The following is a 21253-nucleotide window of genomic DNA, read 5'->3' as shown; positions in this document are numbered from 1 at the left end:
TTATGAATAGGGTCTCATGTTAATGCCCAGGCTGGTCTGGACAGTGATCTGCCTGTTTACAATTCTCATGTAGCTGGGATGACAGATGTGTACCACTATGCCCAACCATTGATTGAGATAGGGTCTCACAAACTTTTTGCATGGGCTGACCCCAAACTGCTGTCCTCCTTATCTCCACCTCTGAGTAGCTAGGATTACAGGCCCGAGCCCAGCATGTTAAGAAGCAGACCCTTCTTAATTCCTTCTGTGTGTATAGCAAGGAATCAGGTACTGGGGTCTTTCTTACAGGGAAGTGGACTCAAATCTTCAAACCTGTATTTATAAAGTCCTAAGTTTCAAGCCACTTAATATGGCAAGACTCTTTTGGGGGACCACATTGCTCTCTTTCAAAGGTGAAATGAGGCTGTGAGCGGGGGTGACACCTGCATCCTGAGGGGAGCGATGCAGACCCTTCACAAGGTTGGAGTGCACAGTTTGCCAACTGTGCCAACTATCAGTTAACTTCCCTCCAAGTTGCAGTTCTTCCTCTGCAGCCTGGGATGGAAGGAGCTCCAGGCACGATCAGTGTGGAGGCTGAAACAAGATGTGGCATATAAAACGCAGGCAGAGCAAACACCAGCTGCTGTGCATGGCTGCTGTGCATTGTCCTGGGTTTCTGTTTTTCCCCTCGACTGTGCTCCCGGCATCATGCATATGGCAGTGCTGGTGTGTGTGTGTGTGTATGTTATGACTGTTTGTGGAGCTGCCCTTCAGGACCAACCCCATACCTGGGGATAAGCAGATCCACTCGGTGTTTCCCAAGGCTTTGTTCTCTGGCATGTGTCCCAGAGAGTCAAAACAAGGGATCAGTGCATCTGTACTTGTAGGAGCTCTCTAGATGATTCTGCAACTGCTGGACCATTCAAGAGTCACATACCTCTTCCATGTGGAGAGGATGGTGGTATGACCACCAGTGAGGTTCTTACCTCCCCAACCTCAGTTTTCTTCACTGTCAAGCATGGAGGTTTCATTTCTACTAGATGATTACTAAAGATGCGGAGAGATTGGATGCTGCAGCCAGCAGTAGCGAGGGGCCTTTGTGAGGGATGAGGGAGGAATGGGGGAACAGAGTTGGAGTAATGAGGCTTGCTTCCTAAGAGAGCCATTTTGAGAGGCGCCAGCACCACCAGGAGTATAAGAAGGGAAGAAAACAAAACATGCCTGCTGCTAATGGACAGAGCGCTGAGTGGTTGGGAAGGGCCCTTCAGATAGCTCTGTGGGTTGGGTGCTGTGAGGCCCTCAGAGATCCTGCAGAAGGAAGGACAGACAGTAGGAGGCCTGCAGGTGAGTCCGTGATGCAGCCTTCAGGGCCCTTGCTTTGTGGAGAGTCAAGCAGAGCTGGGCTGGAGCAGCATGTGGGAGAAGTAAGACAGAGTCCACAAGGTGAGGATGGGAGGGAGCCACCCTTACTGCCCTCTTCCCCCGGCCCTCATCTCCCTCCAGGGAGAACCTGAGCTTGGTCCCTGCTCAGCTCAGAACCAGCTCCTCCAATGAGTGCAGATGCTATTGCCAGGTCTACATGAGCTACAGAGAAAACTAAATGCAGGGGCTCGAAAAAGTCCTGCCCTGAGAATGTTCCCTTTTTTGTGCCTGCTTTTGATGCCTATGTTTGACTCACATGCTCCTCCTGGAGGGAGAAAAGGGACTAGTTCATGGATGCAGCAGCTCTGCAGTTCTTTAGTGTTTATTGCCCTCCTGTGGCCACGTGTTATAGTTCTCCAAATGCAAATCTCTTCCAGTTCCCATTCAGATGACTTCTTCCAGCATTTTCTGAGCTCCTGCTCTGAGTCCTACTCTGGGCTAGTCTCTGCGTGAGATGCAGAGGGAACAAAAAGGGATTGTCCTTGAGAGTCTGTGGATCAGATGAGCAGTTACCCTGGCCTTGAAGTTAGGAGGAGTAAAAGATTAGTCCTACCTGGGGAACTGTAGCCCCTCTCAGGAAGGTGGAGCCATCTGAGGAGGAAGTGGAGCACATGTCCAGAGGAGGCACAGGTCATCTACAACTCCTTTAAGTTGTGTGGAGCAGTGGTGTATGTGGGGGGGTGGGGAAGGATGTCGAGAACAGACCTGAAAAAATTCAGATTGCCAGGCAAATAAGCAAGGCCATAATCATCAGAAAATAGGAGCCCTGAAGATTCTTCAACTGTGGTGTAACTAGATGTTCTAAGATGAGGGGGTTCCTGGACGGAGGGGAAGCTATTGAGTCCTTGCCCTCTCCAAGGGCTCCATTGTTGCATGGCTACAACCAGCTCCTTGCTTGCCCCCTAGTGTCTGTCTCTTCCCTCGGTCTCCAGATACAAGCTGCCTTTCTCAAAACATATGTGATCTACATGTGTCTTCCTAGGCTCCTTTAATTACTCCCAAGATCATCTTTACAAAGTCGCATCTCTACCCTGGTCCCCCAGAGACTCCAAGTCCTGGTCCTGTGAAGGTCTTGTTTCCATATGGAGCTGTTGGCTGCTGTACAAAACATACTAGCTTTAATTCCACTGTCCTTATTCACCTGGTTTCACCTGTGGTTGTCTTCCTGAACCGTGGGTGATTTTTTCTGCTCTCTTCGGAACTCAGAGCCTCCTCTGACCCCTAGCCTTCCTCCCCCAGGCCTATGGCCACACCCTGCTCTGTGATCACAAATTTATTGGAGCTCTTACCTGTTTTTTGTCTACATGTTCTCCCTTCTCCACCTTCGCCCTTGATCAAGACACTAATGGCTACTGTCCCAAGCCATTAAAAGTGCCAAAAATATCAGTGTAGGCAATGAATGATAGAGGTAGTATATGAGTCAGACTGGTCTCCATGGAGTTGAGGGGAGAGCTCTTATAAGCGCAGATGCAAGACTCTCCCCAGACCTATGAAAAGCAGCTGAGCAGGGACCTAAGATCTGTGCTGTTCATACCAAGTGATGCCAACCCTGGTGTCAGCTTTGGTCCCTGACTAATGATTGGGAATGGTCTGGAAGAATTTGTGAGTGAGCAACCAACCGTGTGCATGTGTGTGCATCCACTTATATGTGTGTTCTCTGTAAATGCTCAATGAGCTTAAACATACAGCACAATGGATAATATAACAGATGTTATATATGCATCAGCCAAATAGGACTCATCACTGCAAATTTTGCTTCAAAACTTTTCCTTCCTCCCTTTTCCTTCCTTCCTTCCTCCCTCCCTCCCTCCCTCCCTCCCTTTGTTCCTTCATTCCCTCCTTTTGGTAGCACTGGGGTTTGGTGGCACAGGGCCTCACATTTCCTAAGCATGTGCTATACCACTTGAGCCTCTACGCCAGCCCTTTTTTGTGTTGGGTATTTTCAAGATAGGGTCTTGTGAACTACTTTCCTGGGCTGGCTGAGAACAACGATCCTCCTGATCTCTGCCTCCTGAGTAGCTAGGGTTCAGACATGAGCCACTAGCACATGACTTATTCCATTCTTTTGAAACAAGGCATTATGAATAAAGCCCTAACTTGTCACCATGCTGCCTTCCCCCTTTCTCTCTCAGGTGCCAGCAATCACCTGGAGACCACTCTGTGCACTTTTGTAACTACCCCCTGCTCTCTATTTACAGGGGCTCCCCGGGCCAGCTGGTGTCCCAGGACCCCCTGGACCTGGAGGTCCTCCGGTAAGGCTGGCTTTGATATTTTTCTCACAAGGGTACTTAAATAGCAGTTTCATGACCTGTGGGTCCCAGAGACCTCTTTGTATAGAAGCCTGCCTTCTTTCTGCCCAAGTTCAGTGCAAAGGCACGAACAGGATTCCCCTCATGCAGACACCCTCAATTCTGTGCTCTCTTGAGGTTCTTTGTTCATAACACAAAGCCAAATAACACATGAGCCAAGGTAGCACTTTGGTGGTGGCTTCTAGGTAGCATAGGAGGCATGTCAGGCAGTGGTTGTGCCTCAGGCATCTGTAGTAGTTTGTGGTTTGACTTTGAGGTAAGACAGAGGCCCAAGGAAAATTTGTTAACATTCTCCCCTCCCATCTTTCAGGGAACAGCTGGGAACAGTAGTCACTAGGAAGAACAGACCCAGCAATGGGCAGAGGGAGGCGAGTTCATCCATCTGCCAGATGACAATAAATATGACTGTGGCAAAGGGGGTCAGTCCCATCCATCTACCAGGTGGCCACAAATATGATAGTGGTCCCAGCTGCACTGCAGACAAGCTGTGGGATTGCCAAGTATGGAGATGCAACAATTCTGTATTTCATAATGGCGGCACAGAGGGTAATAGACAGCCGACAAGCGCTTGTCCGAGCCAGAGGCCTGGACCTGTGCCAGGAATAGTGTTGGGACCAGGCTTTGCTCTCCAAGTAGCCTGACTGTGGTTTCCATGTATTTCCTTTACAGGGTTTACCTGGAGAGATTGGCTTCCCGGGCAAACCTGGGCCTCCTGGACACATGGTTAGTGTTCCAGGGCATCTTCTCTTGTCCCCTTCCTGTCCTCCACGGCCTCATGATGAGGCTGTGGCCACTGAAGGTGTGATTCAGGACCCTGGCTTTGGTGCTTGCTCTTCTTGATCAATGTCATGCTTCCATTCATCCAGTGTTCCCAGCCCCTAAGTAAGCCTGTCTTCCTGTCCCTCAAGAGGCTTTGACTCTCAGGAAACCTGCTCTGTGTGTAGGTTCTCCATTCACTAGTCATCAGGTCAGGTTGGGGACACAGGGAGATATGAACCTTAAATTGGATAGCAGCAGGTTCTATGGAAAGAGAATCACCAGGATTAGAAAACATTAACTTTTGAATAGCACTAATAGGTACCAAAGCAATAGCTTGTGAGACAGTCTGATGAGGGAAATTATTTCCCTTATGTCTGTCACAGGGAAGTGTGTATGCCCTGATCCATCATTTAAGGCACTGAGAATAAAAGACAAGGTAAAGTATCTTGGAATAGTGGAATGTACCTAAGACCCTTGAGAGTCTCCATGACTAGCTCTGTGACCCTGAAGAGATAACCCAACCTTCAGTTTGTCTCCTATCTGCAAATAGCTGCACTATTGTAAGGATGGGGATGGAGGAAATATCTAGAATTGGAAAATTTAGCATGGAGCTCCTTTGTGCTGTTAACAGAAATGCAAGGCAGTGAGGCTAGCCATGCCAAGAGATTGGAGTTTGCTTTTTTTTAAAAATTATTTTTATTTTCTGTGGTACTGGGGTCTGAGTTTATGGCCTCTTGATTGCTAGGCAGGTGCTCTACCACTTGAGCCATGCCTTCAGTCCTTTACTTTTGTGAAAGACAGGGGGAAGGCAGGATTTTAGCTGGAGTGAAAAAACACGATGGAAAAGAGAGTCCAGAGAAGAGAGAGGGAATGATGTGGACAGTGTTGTCACTTCTTGGAAGCCAGGGGACCATCTAACCCACTTGTGCAATGCATATGTCTAAGGAATTAGAACCCAGGCACTGATAAGAGGGTGGTATTTGTTTCCATCATGATGGGATGTGTAAGGAAAGCCTGGCCTGTCAGGCACTAGTTGATCTTGGGAGAGGACACACCTAATAAAGGAGCATTGTGCATCCCAGTCTCTGGCTTTAGAATTACCTGGCTTCACACAACTTACTACAAGGCTTCCCTAAATACACCTTTTAGTTTAATTTTCTTTCTTTCTACTCTTGGCTCAGGGGCCCCCTGGAAAGGATGGGCCTAATGGACTACCAGGCCTGCCAGGATCCAAGGTTGGTACTCACTGATGGCATGAGGCTGGGAAGCAAAAGCACAGGCGCAAGAGATTCTTGGCTGTTGGATTCTAAAGAGTCAGTTGATCGCCTGGGTCTTGGATCAGGACTGGGTTGAAATGTCTGGATTTAAAAGATCAAATGTGAGGGATTTATTTCTACTCAGGTAATTAGGGGAAGATTTGGAGGCCTTGGGCTTGAAAATCAATTTGTTATGAATAAATATTTATTTAATGGGTAAGGAGAAAAAACTTTCAGCTACCTTTACTAATATAAGAGAGTTTAATTTAAAGATACTCCAATGGGGCTCATTATAGCAGCAGTCTTAATGTAAGAGCCAGAGGCTAAATATCAGAATGTGAAAAAGCCAATTCACACTTGGATAAAGATACAACAAATATTTTAAACAAATAAATTTTATTCCTTCATTGCAAAAATGCATGGGGTCAAATGTGCATGTCAACAGTCCTTGAATGGCCACTATTAAAGGTAACTCATGAAAATTATGGGGAAATTCATTGTCCTTTCCAGTAAACAGACTTAGACACTCAACTTTTTCATGAGGAAATACAGAATAATAAGGGACTTAACTTCATATAAAGGTATTTTATATAAATGTTTTCCATTCTTCTCCTTTATCCCTTGGTCAGCCAAGCTCTTTGTATTCTTAAGAACATTTATGCAACACCTTCTGTACTCTAAATTCTACTCAATTTTATGTTTTAAAATCTCAATTAGAGCTATGGAATATGAAGTATAGGAGGTGATGTGCTCTGCTGCTTGATCAGCAGTTAGGCAACCACACATGACTAGCGTGCACAACCACCCAAGTACAAGTGATCCTCTTCCTTATCCATGATTAACTAGTACAGGGTATGTTTAATCCAAGCAAGGTCCTCCTCCTATTAACTTTACTTTGCATTCCTTATAGGGAGAACCAGGGGAAAGAGGGGAAGATGGCCTACCTGGGAAGCCTGGACCTCGGGTATGAGTTTGCCTCCTTCACTGTTATGGTTGTTACTCAGATGGTGTATTTGGGGTTATGTGTTAATTTGAACTCATTTCATAGAGTGGGTTTCAGCTTGATTCTGGTAGGAAACATAGATGATTGAAAGGGGGCTATTGTAAGGGCTGTCTGGGCCAAGGGCCTGCAGCAGGGGTGGCAGCATGAGACTGGTGACGGCAGAGGCAATGGCACCTCAAGGGTAGAAGGTACCAGGGATAGGAGTGGATACTGGAACCAGGGAGGCCTGCAGCTGAAGGAGGGACCCCTCCAGCTATAGCCTTGGGAGAGAGAATGTCACATTCACTGACTGGCTTGCCCTGGGGAGTGAGTCAGGGGACCAGAGACACTTCTCCCTTCCTCCCTCTGTCATTTTCTCCCTCCCTTCATTTCTCTCTCTTTCTCTCTGTCTTCCTCAGTTTTGGTCTACCTCTAATGATCCCTAGTGACTTGACCCCATAGAAATGCAAAGGCAAATAAGACCATCCTGGATAGTCTGTGGAGTTCAGTCCTCTTGGGCTTCCAGCGGGTGTGGTATGAGTTGTGGTTGTGGACAACAAAGGCTACGTCGCATGTGAGGTGGGCAGGGCACTCTTGTGACTGTATTGCCCTGAGTACAGTGTTGTGGTCCGTATCACTGTGTGCCCAGGCTCCCTCTAGGAATGGCTGCTTCACTTGGAGGCTGTCCAGATGGGCTGCAGGATCCTGTTTCCCTTGAGGCCTACAGCTAAAAGTCTCAGATTTAGCCTGGGCTTAGAATGCTGCCAGCACTGAGGAGAGGGCAGGACCTTGCGTATGTGCTTGTACATGTGTCTACATGTGTATGCATGTGTACAAACACCTGCGGATCTGAGGATTCCAACCAGTCAGGAGACCATCTGGGGAGGCTGTCCCCTCCTTCCCTCTGTTTACCATGTTTAAGGCCAGTGGCCAGATCTTGGGCACCTCTGTGTCATCTGCCTCCAGCCCTCAGTAAGGCATGTCCTGGATGTTACATAAGGGTGGTAGTAGAGGTAGGCGACCCAAACAATGTATACACATGTGAGAAAGTGTAAAAATGATAAAATAAAATAATAAAAAGGAAAAAAAAAGGGGTTGGCGGGGTGGAGGGGCTTAACAAGTCAGCCCAGCCAGAGCACAAGAGTGGCCTGGACTAAACAAGGTGAGTGGTGCTGACTGGTACTGGCCCTGTGGAAGGCACATCACAGGTTACCTCATTACTGGCAGTGAATGTCCCTTTTTCCCTCTTTTGCATAAGCAGTCTGTATTTAGAAGATCTAATTAAAATGAAGCAGAAAAACAGAATAAATTGCATACATGCATACAGGGACATCCAGGTTGACTCAATCTGTGGAAAGTATTCCCAACTGCCGTTACACAGCTTCCTGTGTAGAACTCCACATTTTGAGAACCCAGCCCCGTGCTCCCATTGTCATAAGCAGAGCATCCTTCATTTTTAAGATTCAATATTGGTGGCTTTAAAAAAAAATAATGATCCTCAAATCATTGGACTATAGCAATTTTCTATGTTTTTCCATGCTTACTCTGTGGTGGTTGTAGGGTGGAGATCACATGGTCTTAAATGTTTGAGTGATTTGTCAAAATCCTGTCATTTTCCAGGAAGGATTTAAAGCATTTGTATAGGTTTGCTGTTCCTTTTCATTCTTGAATTCATAGATTGTTTTTGAGTCAACCATATCTAATAATCATGTTTTCTCAAATTTGGGAATTGGCAAATCCTTTGGGCTCATGCAATATGAATTTCAGCCCTCCATTCAGCTGTTGTCAGCAGCAGCTCCTTCCCCCATGTTACCCTGTATGTGTGATTCTGCAGATGGTTGGTTATGAGATGTATTGGGATAAACTTAGCAGTCCCCTGAGGGATTTCTCTAGCCTTTGAATCTGTGTGTTTTATGCTTCTGATAATCACTAATGATTGAAAGACTCAAGCAGAGAAACCTGTTGCTACATCTCACCTGGGTCATTTTTGGGCAATTTCTAGTATGTGTATTTGAAATACTTCTTTGAAAGGTTCGAAACTGGTGGTTAGGAGCTTTTCAGCATAGTTGTAGCCCTAGAGGAGACCTACCTGCCATAGGGCATTGTTATTTTATTTTGACAATGTGCCAAAATAAAAAAATTCCTGTTTAAGACAATGCTAGGTTGATTTGTAGGTGGCAGACCTTAGAGAGCCCCCTCTAGGGAGTGGGGCTGGTTTGCAGGATATGTGGATGGATCAGCATTTTGAGACTCTCTTGAAGAACTCAAGAGGTTGGCCAATGCATTCTCCATTGCACCTTTGGATGGGGATTACAGGAATGATTCAAGGATTTTCTAATCACCCTCAGCCTCTTATCCTTCCTAGGCATGTAGAAAGTAATTCCCTCTTCAGATGTGTTGCCACCCTAGCTGATTTCAAGTGACAACTTGAGTGATGAGTATTTGCTCAGTTCTGGTTAGAGTGATTCTTACTAATTGTGCTTGCAAACATAGGGAATTGATGTGCACACTGGAGTGTGTGTGGAATCCAGGTACCAGTTCCCACTGCAACACCAGAGCTCAGGATACATGTGTGTGTATACTAAGCAATATTCTTGGTTACTTTTCTTTCTTTCCTTTTTGTTTTTTTTTTGTATTTTGCATTCCTTTCTGATAAGTATTGGTGGTGCTGAACTTTGACTCCTTATGTGCATGAGTACCACTCATTCATTCATTATTTTTTCATTTGTCCACTCTTCAGAAAACCACATGTCCTCATGGAAATCGGCACCAACAGTTTTACTAAATAGCATAATAGATATTAAAAGAAATTGTCACTCAAGAAGCTAGTGATTTTCAAGATGCATGGTTAGTTAGAAGTTATTATCCTCCCCCCCACCCCCGCCAACACACAGCTGTTTGCCTCAATGATTTTCAAGGGCCTGGTAAGTAGAGAAGTTTGGTGCTTTGGGGTCCAGTACAGAGCCTCTCTGATCCTGTGTCTCCCACTTCAGCCTAACCACAAAGTGCTGGTTAGGAATGGTCTTAGTCCCTTTGGATTGCTATGACAAATATTTTAGATGGGGTGACTTATAAACAACAGAAATTCACTGCTCACAGTGCTAGAGGTTGGGAAGTCCAAGGTTTAGGTGCCAGTGGATTTGGTGTCTGGTGAGGGCTCTGTGTTTCATATCATGCCTTATAGTTTCATCTTCATGATGGAAAGGCTAAACGGCTCTCTCCAGCCTCTTTTTTTTTCTTTTTTTAAATAAGGACACTAATCCCATTCATGAGGACTCACTCAACCTCATGACCAAATCAATTCCCCAAGGCCCTACCTCTTGATACTACCACACTGAAGATTATGTTTCAACATAAGATTTTTTATGGAAAACCTTCATCCCATAGAGGAAGCTAATGGACAAGAACAAAACCTCCAAAGAACAGAACCAGTGCATATCTCTTTGGGACATGCTTTCTAATATGAGCTTGGGTGTTTCACAGAGCATTTTTTCCCCAGGATGCACCTTTATTGAAACATACCATGGGAAAGAAGAAATAAAACTCCCATCTACCTTTAACCACAGGGATGGGACTGCCTGTGTTTATGAAAAGAGACTGAGCAGCAATCAGGGACACCAGTCCCTTGGATGAGTTCTTTTACACATTCTCTTCATTGCTGGACCCAGGGGTTATGTTCCCTGGTGTGTCACAGGACTCTGAGTTGGGGGTGAACCTAGGAGTCATAGACTTTTACTCATCTTTTTGAATTATAAATGTTTGGGTTCAAGATGAAGGGTTCAACCTGTGCAAACACTGGCAGAACAATTGCAGGAATAATTTCTTTGTGGAGAAGCAAAAGACAATAGGAGGGAGCATGGAACCCCTCTTTCCAGAAATGCTGACCACATTGAACCCTTAATTGTGCTCCATATTTAAGAACTAGAGGTTGTGGTTGGCAGGTGCTATGGATGTGTGGGCTCAACAGTCATGTCTGAAAGTGTGTATGGAAGATAATAGAGTATCTGTTATTCTGTCTCCAGGGTGAAGTTGGGGAACAGGGCTTGGCAGGAAGACCAGGAGAGAAGGTTTGTTCATTCATGCCTTTATTCATTTATTTACTCATTGTTATACAATAGGTCTTATATATAAATACTTCAAATGCCAAGAGGAATTAGCTGTGTCTTTGGGAGCTCATTATATTCATTTATTGCTCAACAAGTATGAGAATGCCCTGTGTATCCACTGCTATATTAGACATTAGGGTCACAATCATGGACCAAGGTAAACTGGACACTAGACATTGAACAGGTACAGTGAATGGTGGCATGCAGTGTTGGTGAGGGGCATAGGAGAGGCTTTACAGACTTGGAGGAATGTTGGGAAAGATGGTGAAGAGGTGACATTGTGATTGAGTCCTGAAGAAAAAGAGGTGGAAAGGGCTTCCTGGGAAGTAGCCCAGGTGGGAAAGAGCTTGGGGATGCTCCAGTAGATGGAGTCCATGGAATTTCCTTATCTGCAGTGTTTAGCTTTTCTAGAACCTGGAGACCTCTAGGGGGCTGGAAAGCAGCAACAGGAGAGTTCATGGCCTACAACCTGTCTTATAGGGGAGCCCTCACACTGATATCTAGTAGACAGAGATGCCATTTTGTTCTCACAGGGAGAAGCAGGTCTCCCAGGCACTCCAGGCTTCCCAGGCGTGCGGGGAGAGAAAGGAGACCAGGTAAGTTTGGCTGCATCTTACCAAGGCTATCTTGCCCACGTCCATAGAAAGCAGCCCCTTGTGGAGTCTTAGTCCCAGTGGGGAAGTAATAATTTTGACTGGGTGAGTAGAGTTGTTCTCAGTATTAATGGCAGAGAAGTGGGAGCAGAATGCCAGAATTCATGAGGTGGAACAAAAGGTCAGTGTTTGGGAGACACTTTTAGAAAGAGCAGAGGATCTTCAGATGGGATTAGTGGGAATAAGAGGTAGGAAGGCACCAAATTCCAAGGGCCAGATGGGAAACTAGATGCTTCACATGTAATTGACAGGGCTGTCTTTGAGCAAGGCTTTGTTTCTTATCTATTTCATTGATAAGGCAAGGGTATTGAAGAGAGAGAGAAAAATATATACATGTGTATACATGTTGTTCAAAGTCACCTTGACCTTACCCAGAAGAGGCAGGAATTAAGCTTTGTTTGGATTCTAATGTTTTCTAATTGTGTCTTTCATAACAGGGAGAAAAAGGTGAACTGGGACTTTCTGGACTGAAAGGTGACCGAGGTGAAAAGGTAAGAGCTGTTTATTTTCATCCTGATCATCAGTTATCACTAGCTGCTGATTCCCAAAGTCTGAGAATTTTTTGCTAATTTTATTTGTGCAACTCCAAAGTACATTTCTGAGAAAATAATAAGTTAGACATAAACTTTGTTTGACATAGTAGTAAACTTGAAGAGACTATAATGGAATCAGAGATGACATGTCTGTCCATCCATCCATCCATCCATCCATCCATCAATCCATCCATTATCTATCTTTTTGTTCTCATACCGCTTGAAAATTGCTTGAGCTTCTCCTATATGTCAGGTGCTGTGTTTGACTTTTTTGATACTCAATCTCTCTCTCAGTGCTATTGCAACTTTAGAAGGTAGGTATTGGTGACCTGAGTTTGTTGATGGCAGTGGAGGCTCCAAGGTGAAGAACTTGCCAAGAATCAAACCCTGTGTGCTCTGACTCTTGTGTTCTTCCCCTATATTATACATGAATCAGTGTGTGTTGCTACTTGTGAGTGACCTAGAGCCAGCCTCAGAGTCAAAGCAGACTTTCTAAGTGGAGGGGATGTAATTTATATTTCCTGAGCCCTACTGTATGCCGCACAGTGCACAGAGGGGCTTCCTCTGCATTGCTTCCCTGTACCCACTGCAACAGACCCCATGTCCTCCAGGAGGAGCACACTCAAGATGGACAATGAAAGAAAGTATAACGAAGTAATTGCATGTATGGATAGTGTTAGGGGAAACCAGTCAGGTGGTGAAGTACTCCAGGGAAAGGGACATCAAGAGGCCAGAAAGGTCAAGGAGAGAGAGCTATCCTAGATTCCAGAGAGGCCTATGGCCATAGAAAAGGGAGTCTGACAGTCATCCTTGCCTCAGGGAAGGTCATATCCAGCCTGTGGTCTGGCACTGTCCCATAGCCTGGCACTCCCAGTACCTCATCCTATTTTTCCTCAAGCCCCTGATCTGCCAAAGCAGTGGACACCAGAGGGCAAGGATGATGAGGCCACCTGAGAGTGCAGGCAGAATGTGGAGATGTGCAGGGGTGGATATGGGGTGACAAACAGAAAATGAGTGCAAGTATCAAACATCACATTGCACAGGTGGAAGAGATGAAGCTCAGAGAGCATTTGATGCATGCCTGTGAAGCTACAGAATCACTCTTCTAAGACGGGTCCCAGCCCCTTCTTAGAAGGGCAGCTCCTGCTCAGAATCCAGCAAGCAGGCAGGCATGGGTGTGGTGTGGAGCAGAACCAAGCGGGTGCCTCATATATTTGCCTCATACCAAGCCCCAGGGAAACCTATGGGTATTGGAAACTACACTGGAAGCTGGACTTCAGTGCAGTCATTGAACTTGAGGACACATGTGTGGGAATGTTTGTTGTAACAAGCACACTGGCTGTGATCAAAATCATAGGAAAACAACCTCGATGTCATCAACGAGAAGGTGGATGTGGATAACCTTATGTTCATATGGAGAGCAGAATATCACACAGTGATTTAAATAACCACTAGCTATACAGATCAGTATAGAAACCTCTCAAAACTTACAGTTTTATATGTCAGAAATATTTTAGGATTTAGAGTACATGTATGTGCCTGTCTTCCTGTCTACCTGCGGAAGCAGGTGCGGGGAAGCTGTTCCTGTTGTCTAGGTGAAAGTGGTGCTATCAAACCTGTTCTGACATAAGCAGAGTTGGCACAAGGGCTGATGGTCATTTATCTTCCATTTCTTCATCCAGGGTGAAGCTGGTCCAGCAGGCCCCCCTGGTTTACCTGGAACTGTAAGTTACTCTGCTTCTAATCCTTTGTCCTCTGAATTTCTAACACACACGTACATACCCCACTTAATAACAAACATCCCCTGTGATTATTGCCTTACCTTATTCATCAAAAGACAATTTCTGTTTATCAGAACATGTGCAAGACATGGAGAAACTGAGGTCCAGAGACAAGAAGCCATTTGCCTAGGATGAGACCACAATACTGTGACCCAAGACTAGGACTCATCCTCTGCCCTCATTAGGCACTGGGACAGGCATTGTGAGTTGGTGTCCTGCAGCAGTAAGAACCAGGGCTTAGGGACAGAAGGAACTGGCTTTAATCTCTGCCATTCACCAGCATGATGGTCTTAGATATGCCATCTAATTCCCCAAAGAGTAAGTCTTTTTATGTGTCAACAATATTATACCCAGTTATCTTATACATTTTTAGTGAAAATTAACTGAAAGAATACAAAGTACTTAGTTGAGCTCCTGGTGCATAATGAATTCTAAACCCAAAACGATCTGCTATTGTTACTATTTATGTTACTCCCAAGAAATCTGAAATGGAGCTATATTTGGAATGTTTTTCATTTTAATGTTTCTTCACAGTCTTGAGCACTGATTTCAGGGAAGGAGCACATGGCCTTTTGGGAGTGTCTCGGGTTGATTAGTTACTGGCCCAGAGCAGGGAATGGCTTCAGTGTGTATGGCAGGGGAGAAGAGAGGCTGAACACTTTGGGACGCCCATTCACAGTATGGCAAAGAATCTTTCTGTGCAGTTTTGCCAAAGTTAGATCATTATCTATAGCTGGTTCTCCTCCCCTCTCACATCCCCATCAAAATGAGACCTAGACATTCTATCAGGATGTGGGAAGAGTCTCAGAATCAAAAATTTAGAGCCAGAATTGGTTGTATTATATTTTTGTTTAAGATTTGTAAAACCCCATGTTGACAAGCATGCAGGGAGATGAGTGCTCACACCCTTCTGGAGGGACAGCAAGTTGGTTACACCTATGGTGGGGTTGCTTGGACGAATTGATACACCAGGAAGTTCTACTTTTGAGCTTGGATATTCCGTGTCTAGGCTTCCATCTCAAAGAAATATTTGCATGTGTGCATTTTAAAAGGCATGCATAAGGATACACATCGTGCTCTCACTTATAATGAAAAATTAGGAAGAAATCTACATGACCATAAGCTCAGAACTAAGTTACTCACAGAATATCCATATCTCAAAATTACATCTTATAAAGAAATACAATATATAATATATACATATATATTCTTGAAAAGATATACTAAGTGGAACATGACAATTGAAGTGGTCAAAATCAATTTGTAGATCATTATGTGTTCAGAAATTAAGAACATAGGCTTATACCAACCTGTGTGGATGGTGGTTCCTGACCAGACATGAAAGAGCTGCTTGAACTTCATTAGGGGGCTTACATCTCTGATTTCCAATTCATAAAGCAGGGCAGAGGCAGATCATATGCCTCTTAGTTATGTGAAGAATCATTAGTTAATGAGTGTGAGCAACTGGCGATAATGTACTCACTTTTACTATTTGTATACTTGCTCAAAGTCATGTATTTCTACACATTCATAATTGTGTGGAGACGTATAAAAATTCTGTAAAATGTGTTAAATTGAAAAACTGGCTTTGGGGTAAGAATTTGGGACCAGAGGGTAGAATTCAAACCCCTCTGTTTTGAATTCATCCTGTTTTAGGACTAGCTGCCTTGGAGTCCCTTTGTCCACTTATCTGCTCCTTTGGGCTTCTGCTGTGAGCCAGGAACTGGCATGGCTTAGGCCTGGTGGAGCTTATAGCCTCCTAAAGGAGATTTACTGTAAGAAAACAGTGGCCAAGATAGATATCTATCCCAGATTATGGTAAATGGGAACAAAGTGAAGTTGAAGAGAATAATAAGGGATTCTTATTATTCTTATTAGTATTATTATACTAATTTATATTTAAGTGGAGAAGGAAGAAGGGGCATCTTTGAAGACATTTGGAATGGCCCTGAAGACTGGACTATAGTTAAGTATAGGAGGAGAGTGTGTTGCAGGCTAGATGAGCAGCTTTTGTGAAAGTGTTGAGGCTGAAGAGAACACGACTGCTATAAGGATTCAGCATACTCTGGATGGATGGTGGTGAGGCTGACCAGTCAGGGGAATCTATGCTGAGACGGTTTTGCACAAGCTGGGATTACCATGAGCCAGACTGGGCTCCTCACGCTTGTCTCCTCTGTACCACTGTCCCTGCCTGGCACAGGGCAGGTGATGATACTGGACAAGGAGACATTGAAGCCTGACTACAAAGCCCCAGGTGCCGCTCCAATTGCTTGCATGTATATTCCATTTTGGCCTCATGACACTAAGGGGGAGAATGCTTTGTCCCCTTTTTGCTGATGGGGACATAGAAGTTGAAAGATGCTATCTAAGGTCATAGAAGATTTGGGGCACAGGGCACGGAACTCCAGGACGTCCAAAATGAACTTCTGTGCTTTTCTGCCTGAATACACTCTCAAGGATTTACAGAAAGATGCAATTCTAATTATCAAAACTAATCATAATTAAAGAATACTTTGGGACTGTGTTCTTTAACTTGGCAAATCTCTCAGAGGTAGCAGGATTTAAAAATGAAATGTCAGGCTTCATTGGTTACCAGCTTTCTAACTTCTGTGGTTTCCTTTTCAGACATCCTTGTTCACACCACACCCAAGATTGCCAGTAAGTAGCAGTGACACCTTGTGTTTAGCCTGGAGCCCTCAGCCTGGCTGGCAGTGGCAAAGGTTGGGTTGTGAGCTTGGACTGGCTTGAGTTTGACTCTCAGCCCTTCATGCTGGTTAGCTAGGCATCTGGGCTTCCAGACCTCATCCTGGTAGCCTTTCAGAAAAAGTTCCTGCAAGACTGGCTTTTGGGTCAGGCAGGATACTCCAAGGACATTGTCCAGTAGTCAAGGGCAAAGACCAACATTTTTTCAGGTAAACTTACTTCTGCAGTTTCCAAAAAAGCTGGTGGTTGAGGGTGGAAATGTTTGAGATGGCAGAACATTAAGGAGTTGGAGGGATGCATGTTTCCTGAATGTGTGCAATGGAGGGGACCAGAGGTGGGGTCACCCTGGGCTGAGGGAGGCTGCGCTCTCCCTGAGAGACAGAAGAGACTTGAGCATGCTTCTGTAGCCTTGGGGGTTGGCCAAAGGAAGGAAAACTTGTAGACAACACAGCACTTATCAGAAAAATGAACATCATCACCACAGCCCCTAGGGAACTTTATCCTGCTTTTTCCATCAGTAGCTCTTCTGGAAATAAGTATTTTCAGAATCTTTTCATGCTGTTGACAGCACTGAGGCACACGACGTACCTTTACTTGTTTCTTTTGTGGTTCTTCTGCTATTAGGTCATGACACTCTGCTCCATCAAATGGACAGCTGAATGGCTAGAATGGGGATATCTAAATTTCAGCCATGCTTTCTCCATTTTCTCAACAATAAGTAGATGCAATATTAAAAAGTCTAAAAGGGTTTTGTATACACTGGAAAAGAATGGAGCAGGTGGAGAGAATGAGTCAATGCTGAAATCTTTGTAGAAGGAGAAGGAAGGATTTTGCACTTTGGAAACAGGAAGTAGTAATAACAGGGGCATTGCTGGGCAAGTGTTAGACGTTGTTGGGAGATGTCAGTCAACTCTCCTTAAAAGAATTACTCAATAAAGAAGACAATTTCCAGAATGTTCACAGGAAAGGCACATAATGGGAGAGTAGGAGTGGGCACTGCCTTGCTCTCCCCTTTGAATCACAGCAATGGCATCCTTCCTGCAGGATGTGTAGTTTTGAGGTAGCCAGGAAGCTGCTCACAGAATCAAAGCAAAGAAATTGTGTCTAATGGAAAAGAAGTCTCATAGCCAGCAATTGCATGACTCTCTCGGGGACTTGCTCATTGCCATGGCAACTGTGTTTGTATTGATGGATCTGGAAAGTGTTATTGTGTTTGACGCCTCCCTCTCTCCTCAGTTGTGTGCCTTTGAGGCCCTGCAGTACAGGAAAAGGCAGGATTTAGAGGGACAGTGCAGTTTGATGCATAATTAAGAGAATAGAAAGTGAGAGAAAAGGTGGAGAGAAAAGGTGGAGAGAACTCCTCATCCAGGGTTGAGGAGGCTCACAGGGGTGGCTGGTGGGCACGACTGGGTAGGTGGCACAGTGGTAGTGGCTGTGGAGAACAGAGCAGGGCTCTTAGATGGTTTGCAGATCTCTGGGGTCCAGAGGTGTCACATTGGAGACAAAAATCATCCATAGGTGGAGGAAGGAGGGACAGGTATCCTTAGGTTTGGGGAAATCACAGTGGAGAAACCAAGAAGGGCTTTGAAGCTGGGTCAGGGGGTAGTGGGTAGCATAGCAGCAGCCATCTTGGGTAGGCTCTGGGGCAGCCTGATTCTGCCTCTCAATCTGCAAAAGAGTCTTCCAGGGTGCTGGACTGCCCTGAGTCTGTGGGGGAGAAATCAGAGTTCCATAGATGGGGTTTGGCTTGGCTGACATTACCTGGAGGCCATACTCATGCATTCAGTAGCTATCCACAGAGCAATTGCTATATGTTCCATGATGAAGGAGCTGCCTCCTGACTCACAGATTCTGGGGCAGGGATGTCTTACCTGTCTTGCCTGTGGGTCTCCAGGGTTTCTTCTCTGGCCTGGCCAAACACCCATAGGTCCTCTGCTTATCTTCCTGCTACCTGTCCTTGACATTGGAAGAAAAAGTATTTGTACCTTCCTCACTCACCATGTGTGGGCTGAAACTGTTCCTTGAGCACTTTGTCTTGATGGTCTGTATTGCTAGCGACTGGAAGGCCAGGGTGAGGTTTGTAAATCATCACCATGTGATGGTTTTAGGAGGGAAGAAGGCTGGAAACCATGTCATTGTTATCATTGGTGGATATCTCTTGAGCTTGGTGGCCATGGAGGTTCTAGGAGAAGGAAGCAACTGGCACCTGTGGAGACCTCTTCTGCCAGGTGCCATGAAACACTTTGCAAACACCATCTCACTTAATCCAGGTGACAGCTTTGTGAGGTGGACTGTGGAGACTCCACTCAGTAGGTAGTGCTGAGAGTGATTCAACAGCCTGAGGTCATGCAATGTCAGCTGGAGGGTCCGAGAGAGGCTTGGAAGTGAAGGACAGGCAGGAAACATTGCAGCAAGTCACCCACGTTTACCCATCCAAGGGTAGAGAAAGCAGCATGAAAGCACCAATGGGTTGTGCCCTTCTGTATGGGCTTTTTAGTCAAGTGTAAGTTTAGGGCCAGCTCACCCGAGGCTTTCTGATTTGCACATTAGAAACTGCTTGAGGATGCATCCAGGGTCCTCCCCAGACCACTTTCTCTCCAAAGGTTTCCTTGTAAACTCCCTGCTGTACATTACTCTCTTTCACATTAAGGCAAATGTCCCCCACCCCTTACTCCCTGGGCCTCTCTGTATGGAAGGCAAGCTCAGTGTTTCCCTAAGGAGCCCAGGGGGAATTTCAGGCAATATTAGGTCCTGCTCCTTGAGAAAGTGCTTCTGCATATTTCCTTTCTGGATGCAAAGCTTTGGTTGTTACCTGTTTTCTTGAAGAGCTCTGCAGACCTCCTCAGTCTCCCCTTGGTGGCTCCTGTATACTGCACTTTCTCTGTGCTAATGAACCTTTGCCCTATCTGAGACAAACTACCTATTCATTTGGAAGATATGGAAACTGAGGTCAGCATGGGTAACTAATTTTTCCAAGGCTACATTGCCAATGACCCAAAGCCAGGGTCTAAGCTAGTCTGCCTGTGGCTACAGCAGAGGCTCTCTTCCCCATGGTCACCTGTTCCTGCTCCTCTCCTGCAAAATAGCGCTTCAGTCTTGGAAGACATGCACCTGAGCCTTCAAGGTCTGCCTTGACTGCATCCTCCTGCTAGCCTATCTCCTTCTGTCCACTGTGGCTTGCAGAATGAGAATCTCAAGTCCCTCCAAGCTTCTTGGGAAGTGTGTTGAGAATCCACAAGGGAGGGGTGAGGATAGGTAAGACACCTAAAAAACTAGCTAGCATTTGTTGCCCTTAATGCAGAGAAACTAAAGCAGATACCTTAAAGCAACTGAGGCCAATAGGAAAAGGGGACCAGGAACTAGAGAAAAGGTTAGATTAAAAAGAATTAACCTAGAAGGTAACACCCACGCACAGGAAATCAATGTGAGTCAATGCCCTGTATAGCTATCCTTATCTCAACCAGCAAAACCCCTTGTTCCTTCCTATTATTGCTTATACTCTCTCTACAACAAAATTAGAGATAAGGGCAAAATAGTTTCTGCTGGGTATTGAGGGGGGAGCGGGAGGGGGTGGAGTGGGTGGTAAGGGAGGGGGTGGGGGCAGGGGGGAGAAATAAACCAAGCCTTGTATGCACATATGAATAATAAAAGAAAAATGAAAAAAAAAAAACAAAAAAAACAAAGTGTGGCATCTCCCTCAAGGGAGTGGACCTGACCATCAACCCCATGATTCCATCCTGGGCATGCTCCAGGCACTGCCTTTTCATCTCTTCTTCAGCAAACTTTGGACACTTTATGCTGACCATCCAGAGTCTAAGGCTCAACCCCCAGTGTATCCCTAAAGGACTGGTCCCCTTGGCAAAGTGCACTGTCCATATCTCTATCAAGAAAGAGGCTGTAAGAAACCTTTCCTCCTCTCACTTATCTCTGTCATTATCGAAGATGATCTACCCACTGCCACACTGCTAGACCCTGAGCTGGAGGGACACTGGTAAAACCACACAATTAGGTATAAAGCTACAAGCACCATGGGGAACATTCTGGACTCTGAGTGTCCCAGTTTGGGAGTCTGCTTCCCTGAGGAAGAGATTCCTGCCCTTAGGTCTAAAGCAGGAGTCGGTCAGTCAGAGTCCCAGGGAAGTGCTTCAGAAGAGCCCCTGGTAGCAAAGAACCTTTGAAGGGTGGTGGTAACCATCAGGCATACCCACAGACCAGAGAGACCCTCGTGCCAAAGCTGAGGGGCAGGGAGCATACACTGGAAGGAGCTGTAAGAAGGAGGTTTGCTCTCAGGTCATCTGTAACCTGTGCTTCCAACCAACAGGGAGAACAAGGACCTAAAGGAGAGAAGGGTGATCCTGGCCTGCCTGGGGAAGTGGTGAGTACCCCAGACTCTCAAGTTACACAGATAGTAGGTATCCATGGGCCAGTGGCTCTAGGTCTAAGTATACAGTCCATCCCAGGAGTCCAGCTGAGCCAAATGTGGTCCCCTTCTCAGTCCTCAGGTCTCTGGTGTCATCCTTGGATTTCAAATTTACCCATTGCATGTGCCTACGCCCCAACTCATCTGCTCAGCATAGGGAGATGAGCTACTTCATGGACAGATTATTTCATTTCAGGGACCACAGGGCCATCCTGGTGAACTGGGCCCTCGGGGACCCACTGGAGCTCCGGTAAGAAAGTCCCCTGTCCACCTGTTGGAAATCCCTGCTCCCTTCTTTCCCTCCAGTCCAGTCCTACCAGACTTCTCGCCTGGCATTTCACGAATTCTCA

General features: G+C 45.6%; 1 protein-coding gene across 1 annotated transcript in view; it reads left to right on the top strand.

Moving 5' to 3' along the window:
• The window catches only part of Col22a1 (collagen type XXII alpha 1 chain), a 247389-nt gene that overhangs the window by 131230 nt on the left and 94906 nt on the right, over nt 1-21253 (top strand). Inside the window, exons 24-34 of the mRNA XM_020188246.2 lie at nt 3600-3653; nt 4380-4433; nt 5651-5704; nt 6636-6689; nt 10730-10774; nt 11347-11409; nt 11904-11957; nt 13682-13723; nt 16406-16438; nt 20805-20858; nt 21100-21153. Coding sequence (XP_020043835.2) covers nt 3600-3653; nt 4380-4433; nt 5651-5704; nt 6636-6689; nt 10730-10774; nt 11347-11409; nt 11904-11957; nt 13682-13723; nt 16406-16438; nt 20805-20858; nt 21100-21153 — 561 coding nt within the window. The remainder of the gene's footprint in view (nt 1-3599; nt 3654-4379; nt 4434-5650; nt 5705-6635; nt 6690-10729; nt 10775-11346; nt 11410-11903; nt 11958-13681; nt 13724-16405; nt 16439-20804; nt 20859-21099; nt 21154-21253) is intronic.

The sequence above is a fragment of the Castor canadensis genome, chromosome 3 (assembly GCF_047511655.1).
Source record: "Castor canadensis chromosome 3, mCasCan1.hap1v2, whole genome shotgun sequence".
NCBI lineage: Eukaryota > Metazoa > Chordata > Mammalia > Rodentia > Castoridae > Castor > Castor canadensis.
Note: the sequence above shows the minus strand (reverse complement) of the source record. Positions and strands in the feature narration are given on the sequence as shown.